Source organism: Miscanthus floridulus, chromosome 3 (assembly GCF_019320115.1).
Source record: "Miscanthus floridulus cultivar M001 chromosome 3, ASM1932011v1, whole genome shotgun sequence".
Lineage (NCBI taxonomy): Eukaryota > Viridiplantae > Streptophyta > Magnoliopsida > Poales > Poaceae > Miscanthus > Miscanthus floridulus.
In genome coordinates this window covers 150051618-150076645 of record NC_089582.1, presented here as the reverse complement: position 1 = coordinate 150076645, position 25028 = coordinate 150051618, and the positions used below count along the sequence as shown (strand labels likewise).

At 46.1% G+C, this 25028-nt stretch overlaps 5 protein-coding genes and 1 pseudogene across 5 annotated transcripts; 4 read left to right on the top strand and 2 right to left on the bottom strand.

Moving 5' to 3' along the window:
• Positions 1–8083: 8083 nt before the first annotated feature.
• Positions 8084–10509, top strand: LOC136547522 (ABSCISIC ACID-INSENSITIVE 5-like protein 3). Its single transcript, XM_066539467.1, has 3 exons — positions 8084–9224; positions 9380–9451; positions 10293–10509. Exons 1-3 carry the CDS (start codon positions 8619–8621, stop codon positions 10392–10394), a joined length of 780 nt encoding a protein of 259 aa, XP_066395564.1. The 5' UTR covers positions 8084–8618; the 3' UTR covers positions 10395–10509.
• Positions 10510–12248: 1739 nt separating this feature from the next.
• LOC136547521 (L10-interacting MYB domain-containing protein-like) lies at positions 12249–13448 on the top strand. Its single transcript, XM_066539466.1, has 2 exons — positions 12249–12647; positions 12725–13448. Exons 1-2 carry the CDS (start codon positions 12294–12296, stop codon positions 13283–13285), a joined length of 915 nt encoding a protein of 304 aa, XP_066395563.1. The 5' UTR covers positions 12249–12293; the 3' UTR covers positions 13286–13448.
• A 305-nt stretch (positions 13449–13753) lies between these two features.
• On the top strand, positions 13754–14894 carry LOC136544699 (uncharacterized). Its single transcript, XM_066536766.1, has 3 exons — positions 13754–13783; positions 13974–14265; positions 14443–14894. The coding sequence occupies exons 1-3, from the start codon at positions 13754–13756 to the stop codon at positions 14892–14894; spliced, it is 774 nt and encodes a 257-aa protein (XP_066392863.1).
• A 2543-nt stretch (positions 14895–17437) lies between these two features.
• On the bottom strand, positions 17438–20291 carry LOC136544698 (protection of telomeres protein 1a-like; annotated as a pseudogene).
• A 1680-nt stretch (positions 20292–21971) lies between these two features.
• LOC136544697 (DIBOA-glucoside dioxygenase BX6-like) lies at positions 21972–22364 on the top strand. Its single transcript, XM_066536765.1, has one exon. It carries the CDS (start codon positions 21972–21974, stop codon positions 22362–22364), a length of 393 nt encoding a protein of 130 aa, XP_066392862.1.
• A 1017-nt stretch (positions 22365–23381) lies between these two features.
• Positions 23382–25004, bottom strand: LOC136547520 (E3 ubiquitin-protein ligase EL5-like). The gene has a single exon (XM_066539465.1). It carries the CDS (start codon positions 24970–24972, stop codon positions 24397–24399), a length of 576 nt encoding a protein of 191 aa, XP_066395562.1. The 5' UTR covers positions 24973–25004; the 3' UTR covers positions 23382–24396.
• Between the last annotated feature and the right edge of the window lie 24 nt (positions 25005–25028).

Below are 25028 nucleotides of genomic sequence, written 5' to 3'. Positions count from 1 at the left end.
TGAAAGGTCTTCTTGAAAACTTGTGGACAGGATCGTGATGTGTATGTCTTCAACGTGCTAGATGGGACCTAGCCAAAGGGCGTAGATGCCTGTGCAACCCAAGCTCTGACCGGCCCTCCTTCAGAAAGCTGCTCATAGTCCTCATCCGAGGACATGGTGGAGAAAACTCTAAGGTGTTGGCAACCATTGTGCAGGAAACAACTAGCCCGAGCAGAGCTGGTGAAGAAGAAGAAAAAACCGAACACTCTGCCACCATGCAAGAGTGGTGGAATCTCGATTAGAGAGCCTTCAGCATGTCAACAAGTCATCGTGTACTGGTCAGATGATGATGAAGACATAGGTGAGACGCTGCAACAATGAGCTACACGGATGACCACTCCAACACCGACTGCTAAAGCCTTCGACTAGCCAGCCCAAGGCGCAGCCGACCAGAGATCCACTTGGGGCAAAGTCCCCAAGCCTAGACAAGGGGCTTCGGCCAAGAGAGCCACTATGGCGAGGTTAGAAGCGCCAGAGGCGAACCGGCCGCCTCTGGTGTTCTCAAGATTCGTGACGACAACTGAAGGACAGGGGAGCTCCAACAAGCCCCGACCATTTAGGAATCATGTTGCAGGGAAGCATCGACGGAGGAACTTCACCCAATCAACATCGGCGATGCTCAGCAGGATGCCAAGCCAAGTGCCATGATTGTTGGTGCTTGGGGTGCTGGGGCAGGACAGCCAGAAGAAACATGAGAAATACACGAAACCAGGCTGGTCCCCGAGCCAAAGTCCCCGAGCACCCAGAGCAAATGAATGAAGATGTTGCTACCGAGCCGACCAGTTGCCTAGAGCTTAGGGCTAGTCCCCAGGCTCAGATGCCAGTGATGGATCTTGGCCCCTGCGTTCGGCCACAAGCCGACCAGGCACCAAGGCAGGCGAGGGAGTCCCCCGAAGTGATTGAATAAATTGAGCGTGAAACGCCAAATACTCGGGATCCTCCTCCTTAGCTTGTGCGGACCTTTATGTGCCACAGAGATACGATGGAGGTGGAGGACGAGGAGGTGAGTGAGCAGGTGAAGGAGCTTAGGGCAACACTAGCATCAGTGTCTGGCTAGATTGAAGTAAGTTAGTCTGCATGACAAATTGAAGTTGGAGGTTACGCCAATTAACTATTGTTTGCCGCAGGAGCTAATGAAGATCTCCGAGAACTACGCATGCCAGCTAAAGTGGGCGGCTTCATCAATTGCTGAGAACCAGAGGCGGCGTGAGTCTGTGGATACTCTGGAGAAGATGTTGGCTGAAGCGCACGCCGATCGGGAGAAGTTGCTAGTGGAAAAGACGCAACTAGAGATGGAGAACTAGGAGCTAACAAATCAGCTAGGCGATGGCGTAGACCAGGAGAAAAGTAAGGCCTTAGGCCCCATGGTGTATTGCTTTCATATCCTCAATTCACCCATGCTAGTAGTAATCTTTCATTGGTGTAGAGCTTGATGAAGCGAAGAAGTGAGCGGAGACTGAAGCACGCCTAGCGCGTGATGCCAAGGTGGAGGCGGAGATCCAAGCTTTGCTAGCGCATGAGGCCAAATCGCTATCAGAGAAAGGAAGAGATGAAGCTCTAACAACAAAAAAACAACTCGTCGAAGAACTAAACCATAAGTTATTCCTTATGTCAATACCCCTCTTGCTATGAGAAATGTGTTTAAGACGATTTCCCTTCTTATTTACAGTGATCTGAACCAATAGTCAGGCGTAGTTCCATGACTTTGAGCTTCGGCTAGAGGCCAGTAAAGAAAAGTTGAAGACCATCTCAAACAAGATAAAACCCATGCTGGATCTCATCGACCAAGAAGTGTCGGAGCCCAACAGAGCGCAACGGCTGGATATCATCACGGAGAGGTGCAAGTCAGCGCTAAAGAACTTCAAGCATTATGCTCGTGGTGTCGCTTGTTCTACCGTGGGCTATACACTAGTGGTTGTTTGGTTAGTCTACCCCTCGGTGAAGCTCGAAAGAATCGACAGTGGCTTTGCCCGAAATCTGAGCGACGAGCAAATCACCGCGCTAGAGGAGGAGGTGTCAGATTCGGCGATCAAACTGGCAAACGACATGCATCTGTTTGGCGATGCTAGCAATGAACCATGACAACTTAGAATGTAACAGGCTTGTCGACATTATGTCAAGTAGTTGTAAATGAAACTTTAGTGTTTAGTACGTATAAAGTGTTAATATTTAATATTAACGATGCATTGTTTTTTCCTTTATCTTGTTATCAGCCTCGGCTATCCCACATCCTATGGTATAAAGAGCTTAGCTCCTATACACGCTTAGGAATATAGGCATCACCGAAGAGCCACTGTCGACCGCCCATGACGCAGAGCGCTACTGCCCATGCACGTTTAGATGCTAAATCGAGAACATGACTACTTCTGAATAACGCGAATGAGAACATGGCTAGTTGACAAATCGAATGATGATAGAATGCATTATCTTAAAGATGTTTAGCATGAAGAAAAACAAAAGATAATTAGAGGAAAATTATGGAGAAAACAACAAATAGAGAAAACATCATGGAGAAAATCATTATTGAAATGCATAAATACATAAGGGGTACATATCTTAGTAGGACATCTCAAGGATAAAAACACCTGAAATGTTCGATGTGCCAGGAGTTAGGGATGTCTACACCATCTTGATCGCATAGTCTATAGGATCCTGGTCGGGTCATAGCCTTGATAATATATGGACCCTCCTAAGGTGAAGATAGCTTGTGCATCCCATCGATCTTCTATTTCCCATGGAGTACCATGTCACCGAACATGAAGGATCGCTCCTAGATATTGCGGTTGAAGTATTTACGCAGACTGTGTAGGTACTTGGTCGTCCGAACACATGTGACTAAGCGTTCTTCCTCAAGTCGGTCGACATCGTCTTGTCATGCTTGATCGTTGTTCTCTTCATCATAGTTCTCTATAATTGGTGCTCAGAAAGCGACATTGGCGGGTAACACGTCCTTTGATCCGAACACCACTAAATAGGGGGAGACTCTAGTGTTATGACTAGGCTAGGTCCTTAGTCCCTAGACCACAGCTGATAGTTCTTTGAGCCATTTTGCCTGGATGTTTCTGATTCTTCTCATATAACCTCTTCTGTAGGGCATCTAAAACCATGTCGTTCGCTCGCTCAACCTGGCCATTAGCCCTAGGGTGCACGACCGATACATACTTAATGGATATGCACCGATCCTCGCAGAAATCCCAGAAGTCACTGCCGATAAATGTAGAACCAAGGTCGGTGATGATACTTGTAAGGGACCGTGACGCCTAAGAGGGGGGTGAATTAGGCAACTTAAAATTCTACTTCTAACTAGGGTTTCTAATTACACCTAGTCAAAACCTATGCAATAAAGTAATCTCTCTGAATATACAACTATGGTTTTGCTAATGTGTTGCTATCTCTACCGCAAAAGGAGTTATGCAATCAATGTAAATGTGGAAGCTAAAGAGTAAGGTAGAGATATACAAACTCTCAACGACTCTGGTATTTTTACCAAGGTATCGAGAAGCGCGCAAGCTTTTCCTAGTCCTCGTTGGAGCCTCTTACAAGGAATCCCTCGCAAGGGTCAAGTTCCCGATTGGGTAACTCTGTGAATAGCCCCGGGCCTTCCCCACACGCAAGTGGGTCTCCGGTGTGCCTTCCGACAAGCCTCTCCCAGACCGCTCCCCGTCATCTTCACTATCAAGCTTTTGGCCGAACCGCCATGTGCCTTGTTCCCTTCGGTACACGGTGGCGGCCACACCAGAAACACGGTTGGTGTGATGTCGCAAGACTACAAGCCCCTCCGATGTACAACAATGGTGCGCGTACGCACCGAGTGGCATGTTTTCTCAGCTCTCCACATCTCAAATGATCAGTTGGGGGTCTATTTATAAGCCCCATAGAGAAAGTAGCCGTTGGAGGTGAAACCCAGCTTTCTGCTATTGACCAGACGCTGCTTTCGTCCTGACCGGACGCGTTTGGTCGTCCCGCCCATTGGAGCGCGCGTGTTGATCAAACTTTGGGCCGAGTCCGGTCACACTCAATCGGACACGTCCGGTCACGCTGGCACCGCTCTAGAACCTCCCTAGACTCGATCGAATGCTGCACTTTGTGCGTCCGATCGTCCAGTGCCGTCGCGTCCGGTCATGCTAAAACATTACTGTGATGATGAACGGTATCATCGGTGCGTCCGGTCATGTTTCTTCTTCAGTGTTCGGTCGCCTGCTGACGCTTGCCGCTGTCTTGGACTACCCATTGGACACGTCCAATCCTTACGAAGGGCACGTCCGGTCACCTCTGCTAAGCGTGTTTCTTTACGGTCTTGTGTCCGACTTGGTTCCTATCTTCGTGCTTAGACTTTGCTTGATATCTTGGGTCTTCTCTTGTGCTTCTAGGGTCTTGCTTATGGTGTTGATCGTTGGATCATCATGTCGCCTTCGTACAAGTCACGTCTTACACCCTATTGAACTATAAAACAATTACTTGTAAATTCATTAGTCTAATTTGGTTGTCTTGGTCATCAAACACCAAAATCAAAAGTAAATGACCCTAGGGTCCATTTTCCTTACAGGGGCAGGATTATCCTGCATTGCCTCCATGATCTCTCTGTTGTCATCGGTGTTGATAATCCAGGTTATGGATCCAATCATGAACGACTTGCCTGGCTCAGGGAAGATCATGGATCTCGGGAATTTGACCATCTGGTTGGCCATGGAATCAGCACGCACACCCCTACCTAGCGCGCCACTATCGATAAAATCTAGTCGGTAGTCTATCGAGGGGTATAACCACGGTAGTAGAGATTGGTGGAGGTGCGCGTAATAGGAATCGGATGGTGACACGGGCGCAGAGACAGCGATTTAGACAGGTTCAGGCCATCTGATCGACGTAATACCCTACGTCATGTGTTTTCGGTGGATTGTATTGAATATGAGCTACATTCGAGGGGGTCCCTACCCGTCTTATATAGTCTGGAGTGTAGGGTTACAGGCCAGTTTAAGTCTAGATCTATTCGACTATATGGTAAGTATTTACAAGAAATATGATATCTATCATATCTGAACAGATCTTTCTTCGTCGCCAAGATGTCTTCTGATAGCCTTGCGGTGCACGTCGACTAGAGCCGAGCACCGTAGGCCTTGATCCTATGGCTGGACCTCCCCTGGTGGTGCGGCCCATGTCCATTGTCGTGGGTACCTGGGGTTATACCCCCCACAAAACCTCATGGCACTAATTGTGTATCGAGTTTTTTTTTCTAACCATATACTTGAACATTCACTATAGTTTTCTTAGAGCCCGTTTGGCATGGCTCCTAGGGGCTCCGCTGTATCTACACCTGCCCTGTTTAGGGCTTATTTGCTTGAGTTATTGCAGTTACAACGCCAATTCTGGTAGAGAACTACCCCTTCCGGTATCTCCTATATCGCTAGGGCGGACTATATATATAAAGCGAATGAGTTATTTTTCCTTCACGGCAATAAAAGTTGATTCCGGCAGTTTTTAGCCATTTTGGCTTAAAAGCTGGCTTCCGGCTTCTCAGCACACCAAAAGCCAAAAAAAAAAAAGTTTCTCAGGCCTGGTTTAGATTGCAAATTTTTACAATCTGGACATTGTAGCACGTTTCGTTTGTATTTGACAAACTTTGTCTGATCATGGACTAACTAGGCTCAAAAGATTCGTCTCGTGATTTCTAACCAAACTATGCAATTAATTATTTTTTTACCTATATTTAATGCTCCATACATGCGTTCAAAAATTGATGTAATGAAAAGAGAGTGAAAAAACTTGAAACTTTGAGGTAATCTAAACAAGGTCTCAGAACGTGTTGTTCACCTTTTTATTTTATTTCCTCATAAGTAGGCTTTTCAAAAGAAAACCCAAAACAAACAGATCCTTAGCACCGTAGATCACTGTAGGGAACAAATGTTCCGGCTCTGACATCCTAGATATAAAAAAGTTGCTACAGTATCTATCACATCGAATATTTTTGGTTCGTGCATGGAGCATTAAATGTAGACGAAAAGAAAAACTAATTGCACAGTTTGGTGGAAAATTGCGAGACGAACGTTTTGAGCCTAATTAGTCCATGTTTAAACACTATTTATCAAATAAAAACGAACGTGCTACCGTAGCCCAAAATCCAAATTCACCCAACTAAACAAAGACTGAATGGATGACCTGATAGATTTTCTTCTATCTACAGCGAACACCCCCTTTCTCCGGACTGATGAACCCGGCGTGCGTATCCCTCTGGTTGTGTCTCAAAAGGCTATTTTTGTGTATGGGTTGCACTTGCACGTGATTGCTAGTCTCGTGGATAGGTCTTCTAGCTATCCTGTAGCGAGCCAGAACTCGCCCTTCCATATATCGGGGCCGTTCGGCTGGTGCAGATACCAGCCCGAAAATACTGTTTCCAAACGAAAAACACTATTTACGTTTCCACAAATTCCTCTGTCATCCAGATTTCTTCAAATTTCTTCCCGCGAACTGGGCCATTAGGCTGTGTTTAGTTCGCAAATTTTGGGAATTTGGTTACTGTAACACTTTCGTTTTTATTTAGCAATTAATGTTCAATCATGGACTAATTAGGCTCAAAACGTTCGTATCGTAATTTCCAATCAAACTGTGTAATTAGTTTTTTTCGTCTACATTTAATGCCCCATACACGTATCGTAAGATTCAATATGATTGCTACTATAGCACTTTTTGGGAAATTTTTTAGAACTAAACAAGCACTTAATATGCGGGGCATAGAGTACCACATTCATTTCGTTTCATAGAGATAGCCCACAGGTTTACGGTATACGTTAGTTCTATAACTGTTTTTTTCTGGATACTAGCCTCGTATCTGTTTCACTTAACCATCTCAAAGATACCTCATGGCACTAACTATATATCGAGTTCCAAATGCACACAATATACTTCAACATTAACTATGGCTTGGCTATAGTTTTTGGCTACTTTGGCGTGGCTACCAGGGGCATCGTCTCCATCTACTCTTGTATTGTTTGGCATTATTTAGGGTTTATTTTTTTGAGCTATAATTTTTGGCTTTTGGCCCAAAAGCTATATTTCTGGGTGTTGTTTTTTTTTCTATCAGCATTTGTAATATTTTTTTTGTAGCTTCTCAGCCCACCAAAAACCATAAAAGCTCATCAGAACCTATTTTTCGGCTTTTTGGTTCATTTACTCCAAACCAACTTTTCAGCTTTTCAAAAGCTAGCTCATCAGCTAGACTATTTGTTTTCAGCTTCTAGCTGGTAGAAGCTAGCAAAAAACCAAAAAAAAAGTGCCCTGACCTAGCCATACAAACATGAACTATGGAATGGAGGAGCCGAAAGAGCTGGTTGTTGGGAGACTTCATCTGCTCCTGCTACAACAGTGTTACAATAGAGGGAGCCCTAAACCTTTTTCGGTTTGGTAAGATTTAAAGAGAGATGGTAAAGGATTTTTTTTAAAAAAAACCTCTGCAAATCAAACCTTCCTCGTCCCTTTCAACCGGAAGCGGCTTGAGAAAGTGATTAACCGAACAAAACCTTTTCAGCTTTGCGGTCCCCAATGTTTAGTTCCACCCTAAAACGCCAAATTTTTCAAGATTTCCCGTCACATCGAATTTTTGGACGCATGCATGAAGCATTAAATATAAATAAAAAATAAAACTAATTACACAGTTTAGACGAAATCCATGAGACGAATCTTTTAAGCCTAATTAGACTATGATTGGACACTATTTACTAAATAACAACGAAAATGCTACAGTATCATTTCGCCAAAAATTTCGCGAACTAAACCGGCCCCGAGGAAACAGAAAAAATCTGGAGCAGAAAACCCCAAATGACTTCTTTTGTGCATTAATGAGCTCCCTCCAGTGGGCCACCAATGCATAGCGCATCAGTTGTACCTCTCACTTCACTTGTGCTGGGCTGCTGTTCATCTCCCTCCTTTCCTCTCTCACAAAAGAAAGCAAAGCCGAAAATAAATAAAAATGCAGCAAAGCCTGGAGCATCGGCCTTGCAAAAAGGCATGCACTCGCACTCCCTCCCTCTTCTGGTTTCGATGCTCCATTTCACCTTCACCTTCACCTTCACCTTCACCTTCCTGCCTAGTGCCTGTGGCTGTGTTTGGCTTGGCTCTCCTCTCTCCCACTCCCAGTCGGCCAGTCCAGTCCCAGTCCCAGTCTCCTCCCTCCTCTTGGTGGCTCTGGCCGGCGGCCTCTGCTTCCTTCCCTTCCTCTTCACTCCCCTTCCCATTTTGGACCCTCCTCACCCTCTTGCGGCTGTGGCAATCCTAAAATTAAGGCTCCCATCTGCCCCTCTTCTCTGATTGATACATCGATCTGGTCCCTCCTCTTCCTCTTTCTCCCCTTGCTTGCTGCACAACCCCCCTCTCCTTCTTCGCAAGATTCTCCCTTTGTCGTCATATGCTCCCAAAGATTTTGTTTCCATTGCCGCCCGCCGGTCGAGCAAAGCACCTGCTGTTCTTGCCATTTCCGATCTCTGCGTGCGCGCCCGCCCTCCCCACTGCGCCGCCGCTGCGCATTGATTTCTTTGCAGGTGCAGCCGTGCAGGTGACTAGGTGAGGTGATCGCACGTGGGCGCGCGTGGATGGGAGTTCAGACAATGTCGTCCCACTCCCACGGCGACGACGGACGCCGCCGCCTCCCGCGGCAGGGCTCCGTCTACGGCCTCACGCTCACCGAGGTGGAGACGCAGCTGGGCGAGCCGCTGCGGACCATGAACCTGGACGACCTCCTGCGCACCGTGCTCCCGGCCGCACCCGCCGCGGGCCCGCCCCCGCCCCCGGCGGCCAAGAAGACGGTGGACGAGGTGTGGCGCGACATCCAGAGCGCTGCCGGCGGCGGCGGCGCCCGGCAGCCCTCCATGGGCGAGATGACGCTCGAGGACTTCCTCTCCCGCGCCGGCGTCGCCGTCGACGCCGCCCCGCATTGGATGCACCAGTACCCGCCGCAGCAGTACGCGCTGCCGCGGCCCCTGCCGCTCGGCGCTGCCGCCCCCGGCCCGGCTCTGGACGCCGCGTACCGCGGTGACCGGGCCGGGGTTTTCCTCTCGCACTCGCAGGTGGCCGGCCGGAAGCGCGGCGCCGCGGCGGCCGTGGCCGAGGACGGCGTCGTGGAGAGGACGGTGGAGCGGCGGCAGAAGCGCATGATCAAGAACCGCGAGTCCGCGGCGAGGTCCCGGGCCAGGAAGCAGGTGGGGTTCCATTTCCACTTCCATCGTTCCACACCCAATAGAGTAGAGAATGTTTGTTCCTCCACAGTCCAGTCCAGTCCCTAGTCCCTACACAAGATTTTCAAGCTCCATCTCCATGGATTTCCTTCTCTAAGCTGCTAAAGTGACCTCTGCAGGCGTACACCCACGAGCTGGAGAACAAGATCGCCCGGCTGGAGGAGGAGAACGAGCGTCTCAGGAAGCTCAGGGTAAACATCATTCTCTCTAAGTGAAGTGGTCCCAAACTTGTCTCTGCCTCCATGTTTTCATTCAGTTCTTTTGAGCTTCAGCGGAGCTCTTTCTTGGTGGATTCATGCCTGCAAAAACTCTCCCTGTCTTTCTCTCTCTGAAACTGAAAGCGAGTCATTTTCTAGTCTAGACAAAAGTGGTAGGAAGATACCGCACCTTGTTTGAGTGTTTGTTTACACAAGACAGGATGTAGGCTTAAACTTGCTATGGATGTTTAGTGGAGGGGGCTAAAAATGGAGCATAGCAATAATAGATATTGCCTCACCGATTTGGCCAAACCTTCCCTATGTTCCTAGCCTAGAAAGATGAGCTAAACTTGTAGTACCAGCTGTGGACCATTTTGGCTTGCCTTTATATTTATATTTATATAAACGGGGATTGTGGACGATCACGTAGTCCTATATATATTCTAGCATCTTGTTGCAAATCAAATATGCATTTGCAGTGTACGGACCTGCCTAATGCGCTCTTATAGGGCAGGCAATGGCAGTTGTGGCTGTTTTTTTTTTTAAGTTTAAGCTGTCACAACATTCCAAATTTCAGCCTGATGAGACAAAAAAAAAAAATGGAGCCCAATGAAGAGCATGTGCATTCCTTGGATAGCACCATCCATCCACAGTTCCATTCCAAGAGTTTGTCACCTACTTCTAATGCTGTACATTGAGTTCCATACCATGCTGATTGTCAGTGACATGGTGCATCCTTGGTTGTATCATGGATGGAGGGGGTAAGATAAGAAAGAAAGAGAGACCTCTGTAGATGCTGGCAGCTAACAATGTGCTTGGTTTGGGTGTGGTGCAGATGCTGGAACCACTGGAGCCGCCACCGGAGCAGGCGCAACCGGAGAGGAAGCAGCAGCAACACCACCACCACCTCCGGCGAACGAATTCCGCCAGTTTCTGATGAGGAGACCATGGGCCGGGCGGCCATATATGTTCATAGTGAAGCTCTCTAGGGCGTCTAATTAACGGGGTTCGCGGTCTGTACTTGGATGCTTTGAAATGTGAATGAACAAACCATGCTCTGCTCTGCTCTGTCTGCAGTAGTTGCCCGCCCCTCTCGCCGTTGCTGGCTGCAGACTGGTCTGCGGATGGGTGTTGTTGCAGTGAAAGCTATTGCTTTGCATTCGTGCTGCGCTCTGTTGCTCCGTTCCATGCCTGTGCTAACCGTACAATTGTGCTAGGTTGGATGGAGATCATCATCATCTACTCATCTGGGTTGCTTTGCAGTTTGCAGCAGCAACGACCAGCGAAAGAAGATCTTAACTTGAGATAAAATCATTCGGCGAGGAGGCCAGGCAAACCCTGCTGTGAGCTATGCATGCAGAACAGAAGCTGAATCGCCAAAGCACATGGTGGCTGAAAAGCCCAAAATCGTTCTTCCTCTTGTATGGTCTGGTCAATATTAGCTAAAAAGCTCAACCTCCCAATGATCAATCAAAACATATAACAAGCATAAGAATCAAACACTGGTGGTATGCCATGATTGGGCCGGACAACATAAGGACTGACAGAAAGCATACCCAAGTGATTGGTGATCTATACTATCAGGAACTTATGTAAAAAGCGCTGTAGAAGAGTCTTCGACGATAAAAGGCAAACGCCAGCATAGGTAGCAAGGCTAATCCAACGAGACATCTTGCTATGTGATAGTATGGCGCATGAACATGTTCTTGTAAATAACTGACGTATAGGTAGAACCACACCGTTGACTGCAGCTGGTGTGCAGTGTTTTTTTTTTCTTTTTCATTTCTGTTTTTTGGGTTTCTTCCTGTAACTCTAAAGTCCAGTCCGTTTAATTTGCTGTATGTTTTCACCTTCTGCTTAATGCAAAGGCAGAGCACCTGCCGTTTTCATACCGAAGAAAAACGACCAGCGAATGTGGAATGTACAACGGCCGGCTACTGAGTTCCGTAAGCACGAACCGATTCATTCAGAAAGAAAATATAGAATTGGACTGAAAATCGTCCCATTCCTAGCTAGCATCCCAAAGTCGGCAAAGCAGGGTGAGGCCCTTTTGGTTTGGCTTCCAACCTGCTGTAGCTTTTGTAGAAGTCAAGAAACTAACCAAAGGCCCTTAGTTGGCCCAATAGATTGTACAAAAGCTAGCTTTTGGGTAGTTCATTTTTCACAGCAGGGGGAGGGCTGCTTTCACCGGCTGTGGAGGATGGAAATTACCCGCACTGCCACAGGTTACAAAGAAAACGCTTCGATCTTTTCCTCTTCTTCCCGTCCACGCGAGAAGACTCGTCTGTCCGCAGGTGGCGACGCCCAGGCAGAGCTAGGGTTTGGCGGCGGCCGGTCCTCTCCGTCGCCGTCCCCATCCTCTCCGGCGCCGCCCGGTCCTCTCCGGCGCCGTCCCCATCCTCATCGCCCTACTGGTCACCCCGGCGGGAGTCCCTGTCTCTGCCCCTTCTCGGTTGCAGGTCGAGGTCGGGCCTCGACGCCGACGACTTCCGCCACCCACTCGACAAGCAGGTTAGCTTTCTTGGATTAACAAGCTCCTTTCCTTCTATCCACGTATAGTGTTCGATTGCAGTCGCGGATGATAGATAAAGGTCCTGTCTTCTGAAAGAGAAGCCTTTTCCTTTTTTTTTCTTGTTTCATCACAAAACACTCTGCTGCTAAGAGCGATTCCTGGGCTCAACGACATTGGCAAACCAAGTCCAAGCTCCATCGATCTACACTTCCAGTGACCGGATCTACACAGAAGGTATCTCAATCTCTCATAAATGGTTTGATACATGTTATTTATTCTCAGTTCAGTGTGCTGTGTATTTGATAGAAATAATGGCATGATATTATGGTAATTAGAATGTCTGAAAATTTTGTTTTGTTTGATTCAAGAATGGGTGACAAGGCAGATTGGGGTGATTTCTTTTTGAAGCATTTGATTGATGTATGCAAAGGGGAGATAGAAGCTGGGAATAGGCCCCAGGGGCTTTGGACTAGCACTGGTTGGAAAAATATTGTAGCCAAGTTTGAAGCCAAAACTGGTGACAAGCGAACAAAGATACAATTGAAGAACAAATTAGATAACTTAAAAAAAGAATATGTTTGGTTCATGGAGTTAAAAAATTATGCCACTGGACTTGGATGGGATGCGGCTAAGGGAACTGTTGATTGCCCCCAGGATTGGTGGGATGAACACCTTGCTGTAAGCACTATTTCTGTTGATATTTTGTCCATACTATGATATGGTGTGTCGTGCTAAAATTTTTCATTCAATTTCAGAGGTGCAATAATCGTGAAAAAGGGCTTAAATGCAATCATGTGAGGTTCAGAAAACAAGGACCGAAGTACCTTGATGATCTTGATCTGATTTTCGGCAAGGTACATGTGACTGGGGCCACTGCAGCTTGTCCTGGTGATATATCTTCGGATGAGAGCGATGATTGCGTGGCCGATGTGCCAAAACCTCCACCTAAAGATGATGTCAAGCTGGCTGATTTGAAGCAAAAAGGGAAAAAGAAACGCAAGAGCTCCTGTACTATTGCTGAAAGCAAAGAAGAAAAGAGTCTATTTTATCGAATGTACAAAAACACATGTTTGAAGATAGAAAGTGCAGCAGATAGGATCTCTAGTGCATCTGCCACCTCAGCTTCTCCCACTAATGTTGTCCCCACTATTGGAGAGGCTATGAAGATGGTCGAAGAGTGTGGGGTGGAAGAAGGAACTCCTCTAATGCACACTGCCACCATGCTGATCATGAAGCCTGAATTTAGAGAGGTCTTCAGCTATCTGAAAACAAATAAAGGAAGGCTGGATGTCCTTGAGAGAGAGCATGAGAAGTAGATGAGGCGCTAGTGAACCAATTTTTATTTCTATTGTTGCTGTGTGAACCAATAAGAATTTGTATTGTGAGCACTATTAGTTGTATGGCTACCTGAACCAATTTTAAATTGTACTCTAAGAACAATTTGCTTGTACTGAGAACAATTTGTACTAAAATTATTTGTATTGTGAGCTTATTATCCTTCTGTCAGATTAGTATCCATGTGCATGTATACATATATTTTTGTCCTTGTACTGTGAGCTTATTATCATTGTGTCAGATATATATCCTTGTACTGAGCTTAATAAATGTTAATATTTTTTGTAGATGGATGAGAACCTGGAAGGTGTAGCCTAAGGACAGAAGAGATTGCTACTCCTAGCTGAGCTTTCCCAGCATGCTGCCATTATTGGTCAAATGGGTGCACAATACACTAATCGTTATTGGAACAAAGGAGAGTACAGGGAAACACCAGAAACTGGACTGCAATGGGTGATGAGGTGCTTTTCTCGTCCAAGGTACTTCTATAAGATGTTTCGAATGAGCACCGATGTCTTCATGGCACTGCATGAGTTGCTAGTCTTGAACTATGGTTTGACCTCCACTAACAATGTTTCATCCATTGAGTCATTGGCGATGTTCTTGTGGATTGTCGGAGGACCGCAATCATTTTCACAAGTGGAAAATCGCTTCACTCGTTCACTGTAGACAGTTCACACTAAGTTTCATGAGGTGCTGAAGTGTTTGCGCAAGTTAGGTAAAGACAATATTAAGCCAAGAGATGCTACTTTTTCTTCGGAACATGAAAGAATCAAAGAAGACCGTTTCTGGCCATACTTCAAAGGCGCTATTGGAGCAATAGATGGTTCACATGTTCCAGTGGTTGTGCCAGCTGAGGATACGGTTAATCACACATGCCGTCATGGATATACATCTCAGAATTTGCTAGCTGTTTGCGACTTTGACATGAGGTTTATCTTTGCGGTTGCTAGTTGGCCCGGTTGTCCCCATGACACACGTATCCTCAATCATGCTTTGGCAAATTTTGATGATTTTTCTGTGCCTCCTAAAGGTATACACATATCACACGTATTATGTATTTGCTTCCTAATGGTTGGACCAGCAGTACGTGAGGTACTTGTATTATTCATTTGCTTACATTGATTTTACTTTGTAGGGAAATATTATCTTGTGGACTCTGGATATCCAAACCGAACAGGGTATCTGGCCCCTTTCAAAGGAAGCACATACCATATTCCAGAATTTCGTAATCGTTCTGGACCACCCCAAGGGAAATATAAGGTGTTCAATTTCAATCATTCATCCCTTCGAAATGTCATTGAGCGGGCCTTTGGAGTATTGAAGGAGAAGTGGCGTATTTTGAAGGGCATACCAAGTTTCTCAACTCGTACTCAGAAGCACATCATTCTTGCTTGTTTGGCATTGCATAATTTTATTCGTGATAGCAATTTGCATGATAAGGAGTTCGAAAGATGTGATGCTGATGATGAATACTTGGTACAAGAGGATGACACGACACCGGAAGATGAGATTGAAGATGTGGAGAATGAGGATGCCATGAATATCATTCGTAGTAGAATAGCCGATGCTTTGTTTAGTGTGAGATAGTTATGTTGAGGGATGACATAATTTGATGAGCCCTTATCTTTTGTAAAATGCTAATATTATTATATTTGTATGGACCAAATCACTTTGAATACTAAAAAACTTGGAACAAATTTATTTTTCCTTACCAAAATAGTCATTTACATACAAATAAGTGAGTACAATATTTATTTACAAGCAATTTGAATATAAATAGTCCCTCAGGCCTTTAAGGGCATTACAGACATTTCTACACATCCTGCAGTTTCACAGCTGCTCTAACCAAACGGCTTTCAGCTTTTCCCATAGCTCTCAGCCCACAGCAGCTTTTTCACAGCCTACAGCTCATAGCAGCTTTTTTAAAATCCACAGCTCAACCAAACAGGCTCTGAGAAGTACTGACGGCCAAGAAGCATGATGGATTGTTGGTGCAGCCCACAGCCCACAGGTCGACGTCGTGAAGCCCCGCTAGGCCGATGCATTGCCATACTTCGCTGCTAACTGCGCAGTCAAACAACACACGATGCCTGCCTGTCTTCTTCGCAGCGACTGCAGAGGGCATCATCTTCCGAAGGGTTAAGTCCAATTTACACCTTCTAACTTGCAGTAAAGTTCAGATTTCAACCTCAAACTTCAAAACCGGACAACTTTGGCCCTCCAACTCTCGAAAAAGTTCACCTTTCAACCTTCTGGGCGGTTTTGCGGATGAACAGTAACTTTTGATATTTTCGAGAGCGCCGAAATTTTATATTATTTTTTCGAGCATCTTAACGTCCTCAAATGAAAAAAAAACTCAAAACTACAAAGTTGTAGATCTCATCGAGGTCTACAATTTACATATAAAAATTATCTTCATCCGACATCGTATTGAAGGGTTTTCTATTTTTTGAAATTTGAGTCTCATCACGCGATAAAATATGGTGCTGAAATTTTATATTATTTTTTCGAGCATCTTACTCTTCTCAAATGAAAAAACTCAAAACTACAAAGTTGTAGATCTCATCGAGATATACAATTTACATATAAAAATTATCTTCATCCGACATCGTATTGAAGGGTTTTATATTTTTTGAAATTTGAGTCTCATCACGTGACAAAATTGTTTCACACGTGATGAGACTCAAATTTCAAAAAATAGAAAACCCTTCAATACGATGTCGGATGAAGATAATTTGTATATGTAAATTGTAGACCTCAATGAGATATACAACTTTATAGTTTTGAGTTTTTTCATTTGAGGACAGTAAGATGCTCGAAAAAATAATATAAAATTTCAGCACCATATTTTATCGCGTGATGAGACTCAAATTTCAAAAAATAGAAAACCCTTCAATACGATATCGGATGAAGATAATTTTTATATGTAAATTGTAGACCTCGATGAGGTCTACAACTTTGTAGTTTTGAGTTTTTTCATTTGAGGACGTTAAGATGCTCGAAAAAATAATATAAAATTTCGGCGCTCTCGAAAATATCAAAAGTTACTGTTCATACACAAAACCGCCTTAAGGTTGAAAGTTGAACTTTTTCGAGAGTTGGAGGGCCAAAGTTGTCCTGTTTTGAAGTTCGAGGTTGAAATTCGAACTTTGCTGCAAGTTAGAGGGTGTAAATTGGACTTAACCCTCCTCCAAAATATTCTTGTGCAACAGATTCGTTTGTGTCGAGCCTGTCCTTGAAGGTTCGTATAGAATTTTAGGAGTAGAATTGGATGGTCACGGGCCACAGCACAAATGGTTGATGGTCGACCTGGCCAAACAGCAGGTCTCTTTTACTTGAGACCCACGAGTACAAATCTGTTATATGCTAAAAACGAATGATACAGGCCGAGGGCGCGTGACAATCGCGAGGATCAAGATACTATGACCAGAAGAGAAGTCCATCGCAAGCTTCTTCTGAAACGGAAAACTGCAGCATAGCAATATCAAAGCGCAGAAAATTCACATGAAATATATCCAGAGAACTGTAAGGCGTCGAACAATAAAATAAGGGGTTCTTTAGATTAAGATAATCTAGAGTGGAGGTTTACAATTGGCACATACGGACTTGTACAGAATGCCACAGTACCACCAGTGTTCTGGATAGAATAATTCACTTACTGTACAAAAGCATATGGTGAAAAGTCATGACTGTTCGCTGATTTGTCGTGAAAGGAAAACATTATTCATTCGCTGAAACAGTACGGCTCGTAAGAAAGCGAACAGGGCCAAAGCCACGGATCGACGGCAATGCAACAACATTACGTAAGGCAATAATCACCCTGTTCGTTTATTGGTTTCAGCCAGCCCAAATCAGCCAGCCAATAGTGTTTTTCTCTCACAACAAACTAGCACCAGCTAATCTAAACCAGCCCAGAAACCAATCAGCGAACAAGCCAAACACTGGCAGTAGTAGGCTACAACTATAGCATGTCGCCCTGCATCCTTGCAAGATGCTGTATAGCTATAATGCCCCCTCCAAAATACTACAAAATACTACTACATAAGCAGGCTGGCGGCACATACAAAATACTACACATTTGTTCGATTCATTTGCGAGGTTGTTCCTGCATATTCAAACAGCATCCCTGCTCAATTCCTGATCGTTGTGTCAACGATTCGGTACCTTCTGCTGCCCTAGGGATCGTTTTTTTCCCGACAGTATGATATCAAGACACCATATCCAAGGTTGATTCCTGGTCAAAGGGGCAACTTCCTCGCTGTCCTCTGGTTCTGGGACGCCCAGTAGCTTTTTCATCTTTTCTATGATCACTTCTTCTGTCAGAAAACCACCGAAGAATTCGACCTGCCAAGGATTTAGATGAAGACATGATCACCTAATTCAGCAAGACTTTTAAGCATCCATAACTTTTTTTTACCACCAACACTGATTTTTTTTCACTAGTGATGAATGTGGACACCTGGGCTGGCCTGTAGGAAAGGAAATCAAGCATAAGGGTTATTTAGTAACATATTACCAAATCATCCTTATGGGCATACGCATGAATTCTCGCTGTAGGATCCTCAAGAGTCAACAGAATACAATACTTATCAGTCAAAAGCAAACCGAGTTCACTAGCTCGACAAGGATTTGCTGCCACAACACGGACCAAGGTTTTCACTTTGTGCGTCACCTAGCATAAAAGAAAAATGAGATATTGAAGCTGGTTGTCTTTAGAGGCAGAGTTCAGAATACGCACGGTTCTGTGTTACTAACTAGGGAAGCAAAATATATAGTTTCCTCATGAAAAGGGAGAGATAAATCACTGGGATATAACTCAAAGTAAACATGCTCGCATGTTCTCAGGGGTGTTGGATAATATTAGACCAAAACGAAAACAGAAATAAAACTAATAAATAACTGGAGAAAAATGGGAAAGAAGTAATACCTCATCATGAGTTAAAGACTCCATTAACGTTGAGTAACCTTCTTTCTCATATACATCTGACAGAACTGATAACAAATTGTCATGAGGCAAGCCTTTGTGGGCAACAGATGGCAGCAAAAATGCATTACAACTTTATGCAGCACTTCATCAATAAAATACTTGTAAACAAGCACTTTGACAAGATCATCATGTGTTTCATTCAGATCTCCATATATACATAGCACACAAGGAAAATATTGAGGTTTGTTTTTATGCACAACCTTCATATGCAAATAGAGCGGTGGAATGCTATAGTATACACTCATTCAGATAACAATGAAGATAAGGCCTGATGAACAAACTTAAATATTGCTATTTTAATCGATTAAATGCTGAATCAGTAGCTAAGTTCATGATATGAACGATGAAACAGAATATGTTCATGAGTGATTCAGAGGAGCAATGCTCTATACCAGCAACATTAGAGGGGAAGCTTGCCATCGGCTGGCGGTGAACTTTGTTGGCGTTGCGGTTGTCATACATCCTGGAGGTGTTCATGTAATTGGTAAAGTTTACTTATATAATGTCCAAAGAACAGTAAAATTCATCAGAAAAGAAGATTACTTCAGACGATCAACAACGCTACCATCTTCATGAGATAAAAGGCGAACTCTACTAGAGTCCAAGAAAGCACCTTTCCAAATGCCAAACTTGTCTTGCTTGCAAGTAATGTTGCAGAACCTGGCCCAATAAATACCCTTTCACATGTGTAATTCTTGCTTGACAGGACTGTCTGAAAAAAATCCTCAGAACAGTTCCGACACATGGCATTGTGCATAAAACCTCCCTGGGTAGAGGTGGTCCTTCAAGCAGAGGGGGTGATGCAACTGCCTCGGCATCCGAACTATATGTTCACCAATCAATAGCCGAGAGGCACACAAAAAAAACACAGGTTAATTAAGTAAAAATAGTGACGCGACTGACGTCAGCAAATGTTTTTCTAAGATAAGACTTATTTTCTTTTCATTGACTATGCTTAAGTTCAGTGCACCATATAAGAACAACCAAATAAAGATTAAAATCTGCAACAGTATTGCAAAAACACTAGAACACCATCCTATATTGCATAGATGTTTTTCTTAGTTATTGCTAAAAAATTAGAAACAATAAATAAACATAGACAAACCTACAATCCTACATTGTCTGAAGCTCAGCTGCAGGGGTATCAGTTCCATCCCAAACATAAAATATCCATTTGCCGTTATCTTCAAGGACACGCAAAACCTACAAGAAGGCAGAGAGAATTTTTGGAGCGTTCCCTGCACAAAAATAAGTCTCGAGTTTCAATATGATTGAATAAAGAACTAACCTTGCATACTAGATCAAAAGTAGAATCAGACTTTAAACTCCTTAACTGCAATTCGAGATCTTTCAGACCAAAATCTTTCAGACCTGCGGTGCACCGTCGGACAGCAGGTGAGGGCGTCGTCGTCGTCGTCGGGCCAGGGCGCGGGCACCGTCGCCTGGCCGGAGCGCCGCCGCCGCCGCCGGGCACCGCCAGGGCCCGAGCTGTCGAGGCACAGTGCGAGCGCGCGCACCGTCGCCGGGCCAGGACGCAGGCAACAGCGCGCCACCGCCTGGAGCACCGCCGCCACCGGGCATGAGGTGCCGCGCCGCAGGTGCCTGGGGCTACCAGCGTGGCCAACGCTGGGCGCGCGAGTTGCCGCGGCCGCCAGGAGCACGGGGCGAAAATGCTAGCTGCGTGGGTGGTGAGAAAAAGGGTTGGAGGAACATTTCACACGTCCCGCTAACTCGAATCCACGTTGCACGAGGAGCTAGAGTGTCACGTAAGCAAAAGTGGTAAATTTGTAGCTGTTTCTTTTCTGGGCCGACGGAAATGTATTGTCATCCGTTAAAACGCTATTTAAGAAGATGTCATTTGTTATAATGGTAAAAAGTTAAATCTCCCGTGACTTGTGACTACTGTGTGCTACAAGCTGCAAGCAATCCTTACCCTAGGCAGTTCAAATAGTAAACATTTTTTTTACAACAAATAGTAAACATTAACCGGCGGTCATCGAGACTGTCTCGTCTCGTGGTGTCATCGTCCCAAATTTTTCAAAATATATTTTTGGCTTCCTCAAATTATAATAGGTTCATCTAGATTCTAGTAATATACATTTATCCGACTCATTATCCTACGTGATGATTCGACAGATGAGACCCACTTGTCATCGATAAGAGCATCTCTAAGAGTCTTTTCAAAATTCACTCTCTAAATCATCATTTAGAGAGTCATTTGCATAAAAAATGCTTTCTATATCTTCTCACTCTCCAAATAGCTTTTCTATATCTTCTGCGTACTCTAGAGAGATAGCGAGAAATCCAGAATAGATGATGATTATATTTGGATAACTAATTAAAGAAACTGTTGTAGGATGTTTTTTCACCAAGATCTCTATTTCTAACAATTAGAAAGGGTACAAAGAGCCTCTTGGAGTTTCTCTAAGGCTTCACCTTAAAAGATCATGCGACATCGGATGAGGATTATCTTTTTTATATGAAAATTGTAGCTCTCGATGTGATCTACAACTTTCTAGTTTTGAGTTTTCTCATTTAAGATCGTTGAGATGCTAAAAAATAACATAAAATTTGAGCAGCATATTAATCGTGTACCAAGCCTTGTTGCCTTAGAAAAAATATATCTTTCTTGTATGGTGTTAGATAAGGTTACTTTGTATATGAAAATTATAACTCTCAATTTTAGAGGTATGAAGTAAAGATTGTTGCCTGGACTGAAAATTGCCTAAGAATGTCCGAAGGCCGCCTAAATAGGATGGACGATCGTTTAGGTTCCAAGGACGAACGAGGATAGGATAGAGAGCCCCCCTCTTCCACCTAGTGCTTGGTTATGGAGGGAGTGGAATGGGTGGGATATATATTCGACAAAGATTTGAGGCAAGCATGTCCCTCCAAAACGAGAGAACAGACTCATCCCAATTGACGTGGTGTTTTTTTTGTCTTTGGGTAGACACAGGGAAGCCTCATTGGCGAACTCAAGGGTGGTGGAGGTAGCGCTATAGCTAGGAGCGATGACAGGAACTCTAGTCACTAGATCTTGTGGGGGTGGTAGAGTCTCTGGCGGATGGTGTCAGTTGTGTGGCGCGGGCATTCTTGGGGCGAGGAGTGAAAGCGGGCGATAGGGTGGCCATATGAGCAGGCGACACATGATTGGTGGAAGGCCAAAGGCTGGGAGAATGGAGGCTTGAGCCCCTCCTCACCCCTAAACTTACCACTAATCATAAGAAAAAACCGGAGAGAGACGTAGAGGACCGGAGCAAGAAGATGCCTTTAATGGTGTCGAAGAAGTAGAACTGACTAGGAGTAACGTAGGTTTGCTAGCTGATGAGGTCATTAGAGGATAGGTCGATCTACTTGTAAGAACATCTGTCAATCCATAAGCTCATTAGCAATAGTTGAACTTAGGTCTGCCAGCCCATGAGCTCATTACTGGTGGATAGAGCATCTCCAGGAGTTCTCTATTTTTTCCTCCTAAAACTTGTAGTTTTTCAACTCCTAAAAAGGTATTGGGAGGGAAGAAAGAAAACCATCTCCAAGAGTTTCTAATAAATTGCTTTTAAAAAATCAAATTTGGGACGAATTTGATGAAGCATCCAATCAACCACGCCACGAACATCTGACACCTCATCTCAATCCATCCAACTCGCCTCAATCGCCGGCCCAGCCGGCCGGCAGCCATGTCCACCACGGAAGAAGCCGCTGGTGGCTACGGCTACGACCGCTTGAGCGAGCTGAAGGCGTTCGACGACACCAAGGCCGGCGGCAAGGGCCTCGTGGACGCCGGCGTCACGACCGTCCCCGCCATCTTCCGCCACCACCGCCAAGACGGGCCGCAGGTATCGCCCTCTAGCAGCAGCGGCAACACTATTAGCGTTATCCCGGTCATCGACCTCTCGGCGGTGTCGGCGGCGGACGCAGCCGCGCGGGCGGAGGTGGTCGCGCAGGTGAAGGCCGCGGCCGAGACGGTGGGGTTCTTCCCGCTGGTGAACCACGGCGCGGGAGAAGGATCCGCGCGACTCAAGAGCCACGTAAAGTTACGCGGAACTGGCTCAGTTTTCCCAAGTGCCTAAATATTAAGAGGATGGATTATGAACTGTTGGAGATAGATTTTTTCTGATTTTCTTAAAAACTAAGTATTAGGAAGGCAAATAGGGAACTCTTCGAGATGCTCTAAAGCTAGAACTTAGCAACCATGTTCCCTTCCGGGAAGAGGAACTTGGAACGGAAACAACTTGAGGTGATATTTTGTATAATGTAAAAACATAAATATCGCCGAATCGGAAACATGGAGGTTCCCGGCATAAGAAACGTGACCATATATTCCACTGCCAGCGACGGAGCTAGCGGTGGGGCTAGGGGGGCTTCAGCCCCCCCTACCTATCCTGCGCACGTGGAACCCCTCTAAGTCATCTCTTAAAATTTTATGCATATATGTATTAGGTAGGAGGGGCTAAGGTTAAGAGAAGATAAAAAAACCTCTATTCTTTTGTTCAGCCCCTCCTAAATTTTTTTCTGGCTTCGTCACTGCGACCATCGCTGCCAAGAGTCAGGAATTAAGGAAAGGCAGCCCCCAGCCCATGTAACGCAACATAGAAGGCCTACTAGTCCATGTGTGGTTGGGGTTGGGGGATTGAGGCCCAAACGAGGGGTCGGCTCAGCCTTTCGGGTGCCCTGTGGAACTGGAACATCCATTGACTGCCAATGCCAAAGCCGTCGGCAGCCGCAGCGCAACCGGCTGGCGTTCAATTCAATCACGGGGACGGGGAGTTGACATGCATCCAAATGCAATGCAAATAAATTTTTTTTTGAGATGGAAAACATAGTTCCATTAGCGTGGGCCGGACACCAAATAAGCTGGTACATGGCCTTGCCACAGCAGAGGACCATCAGTACAATTCAAGCCTATCATGTTCGTTTGGCTGTAGCTTGTCGTAAACGATCGTAAATTTCCAGCTGGAACAGTATTTTTCTCTCACACAATCCAACCAACAGTACTTCTTCACGAACCAGCAACGATACGAACCAGCCAACCAAACATGCCGTCTTTCGAAGCAATTGTCATTTAAGGCCTTAACAATAGCAGCCGCATCAATCTCTAAAATAACTCGCCTCATTCCCAATCGAGCTGCATGCTCCAGGCCTTTTAAACAAGCAGTTGCTACGGCATGTTGAGCTGACATTAGAAAATTTGCTGCTCCTGCTCCTGCTCCTGCTCCTACTCCTGCTGCTACAACTATGCCAGCATGATTTCTAATAATAAAACCTCACCCAGCTTTATTTGATCCAGGGATAAAAGCCCCATCGCAGTTAATTTTGTAGTCATCTTCAGGTGGAACTCCTATCACCGGCGTGCGGCTGCGTCGTGGTCAACTCTTGCTCTGTTCCTGTTCTCTGTTCCACCACGCTAATAACTGTGGAGGACTCCTACGTGTACATGCGCCGACGACTAGTTTGCTGTGCGTGTGTGGTGGAAGTGAAGTGCCCCCGGCCCGGGCCCGGAGCCCAGTGAAATTCCTGCGCCAAACATGCCGGGAAGGGGATCGAGGACGGAGGAGGACAGAGCAGCCAGGCATCAGGCTGGCATGGCCGCATGGCCTCCCTCGACGCACGTCGGAGCAGACGACCCCAACGTGCACGCGCCGCAGACGTACGTGTCGTCGTCTCGCCGTCGCCGCAGCATGATGCATGCAAGCGCCTCTCCTTCTTCGCCGTGCTGCAGCATGATGCAGATGTATGTACATGCACATCAGATCGATCAGTCCATACCAACATACAAAGTGCATGCGTGGTCGATGCTCCATGCCTGCCTCATGGCGCGCCCTGCTGCAAAACACAGCGTATGTACGTGCGTCCTCTCTCCCGTACCACTACTGCTGCCAACACTGTACATACATACACAACTACACATCGATCGGCCAAAGGAAAAAGAAAAGAAAGAAACACAAGCAGGATCGTCGATCGGAGGAGAAGCAAGTTTCATTCTCTAGAACGCACCACCAACTTGCGTAACTATATATACGTTCCTACAGTACATACGTGCAGTCCATGACGAGCCGACGTCCGATCCGCCCATCATATCGAGCTAGGCACGGCCACGAGTCATCACGACGGCCACAGCCAGCTGCTGCTGCTGTGCACGCACGCCATCAACAGCATCATGTCCGAGTCCTCCACCGCCTCCTCATCGCCCTCCTCCTCGAAGTCGTCGTCGTAGTACCCCGCCACTTCCCACGGCGGCGACGCCAGGAGCCGTCCGCGGCAGAGCGGGCACGTCGCCGCCACCGGCCGCGCGCGGACCCAGCGGTCCAGGCAGGCGCGGTGGAAGAGGTGCCGGCACCGGAGCTCCCTCACCTCCGACCCCTCCTCGATGCCGCTCAGGCAGAACACGCACTCCTCCTCCTCATGTTCCTCCTCGCCGACGACGCAGCGCCGGCGCGTCGTCCTCCGGGAATAAAGCGCCACCGGCAGCTGGCCGCCGCCGCCGCCCTTGATGTCCTCCACGGACGACGAGGAGACCAGGTACGGAAACGACGGCCCGCCGGACGGGAGGCACGCCAACTGGGACCGCGCCAGCGCCCTCAGCTTGCGCGCCATCACGCGACACAGACAACGCGCCGCCATGGCCACCACGACGGAGAACGGCGGGAGAAGCAGCAGCGCTGCTCGCAGGCTCGTCATCTCGTCTGCCGACTGCCGGTCCACGATATGGAAGCAAGGGCCACCGCCCAGCTAGC

Bases quoted from the DNA above. Each gene is read 5' to 3' on its own strand.
- LOC136547520 (XM_066539465.1), bottom strand. From the start codon at position 24,972: ATGACGAGCCTGCGAGCAGCGCTGCTGCTTCTCCCGCCGTTCTCCGTC.
- LOC136547521 (XM_066539466.1), top strand. From the start codon at position 12,294: ATGGTAATTAGAATGTCTGAAAATTTTGTTTTGTTTGATTCAAGAATG. The intron at 12,648-12,724 runs GTAAGCACTATT...ATTCAATTTCAG, and splicing joins GGTGGGATGAACACCTTGCT to AGGTGCAATAATCGTGAAAA.
- LOC136544697 (XM_066536765.1), top strand. From the start codon at position 21,972: ATGTCCACCACGGAAGAAGCCGCTGGTGGCTACGGCTACGACCGCTTG.
- LOC136547522 (XM_066539467.1), top strand. From the start codon at position 8,619: ATGGGAGTTCAGACAATGTCGTCCCACTCCCACGGCGACGACGGACGC. The intron at 9,225-9,379 runs GTGGGGTTCCAT...TGACCTCTGCAG, and splicing joins GGTCCCGGGCCAGGAAGCAG to GCGTACACCCACGAGCTGGA. The intron at 9,452-10,292 runs GTAAACATCATT...GGTGTGGTGCAG, and splicing joins AGCGTCTCAGGAAGCTCAGG to ATGCTGGAACCACTGGAGCC.
- LOC136544699 (XM_066536766.1), top strand. From the start codon at position 13,754: ATGGGTGATGAGGTGCTTTTCTCGTCCAAG. The intron at 13,784-13,973 runs GTACTTCTATAA...CGTTCACTGTAG, and splicing joins AGGTGCTTTTCTCGTCCAAG to ACAGTTCACACTAAGTTTCA. The intron at 14,266-14,442 runs GTTGTCCCCATG...TTTACTTTGTAG, and splicing joins TGCGGTTGCTAGTTGGCCCG to GGAAATATTATCTTGTGGAC.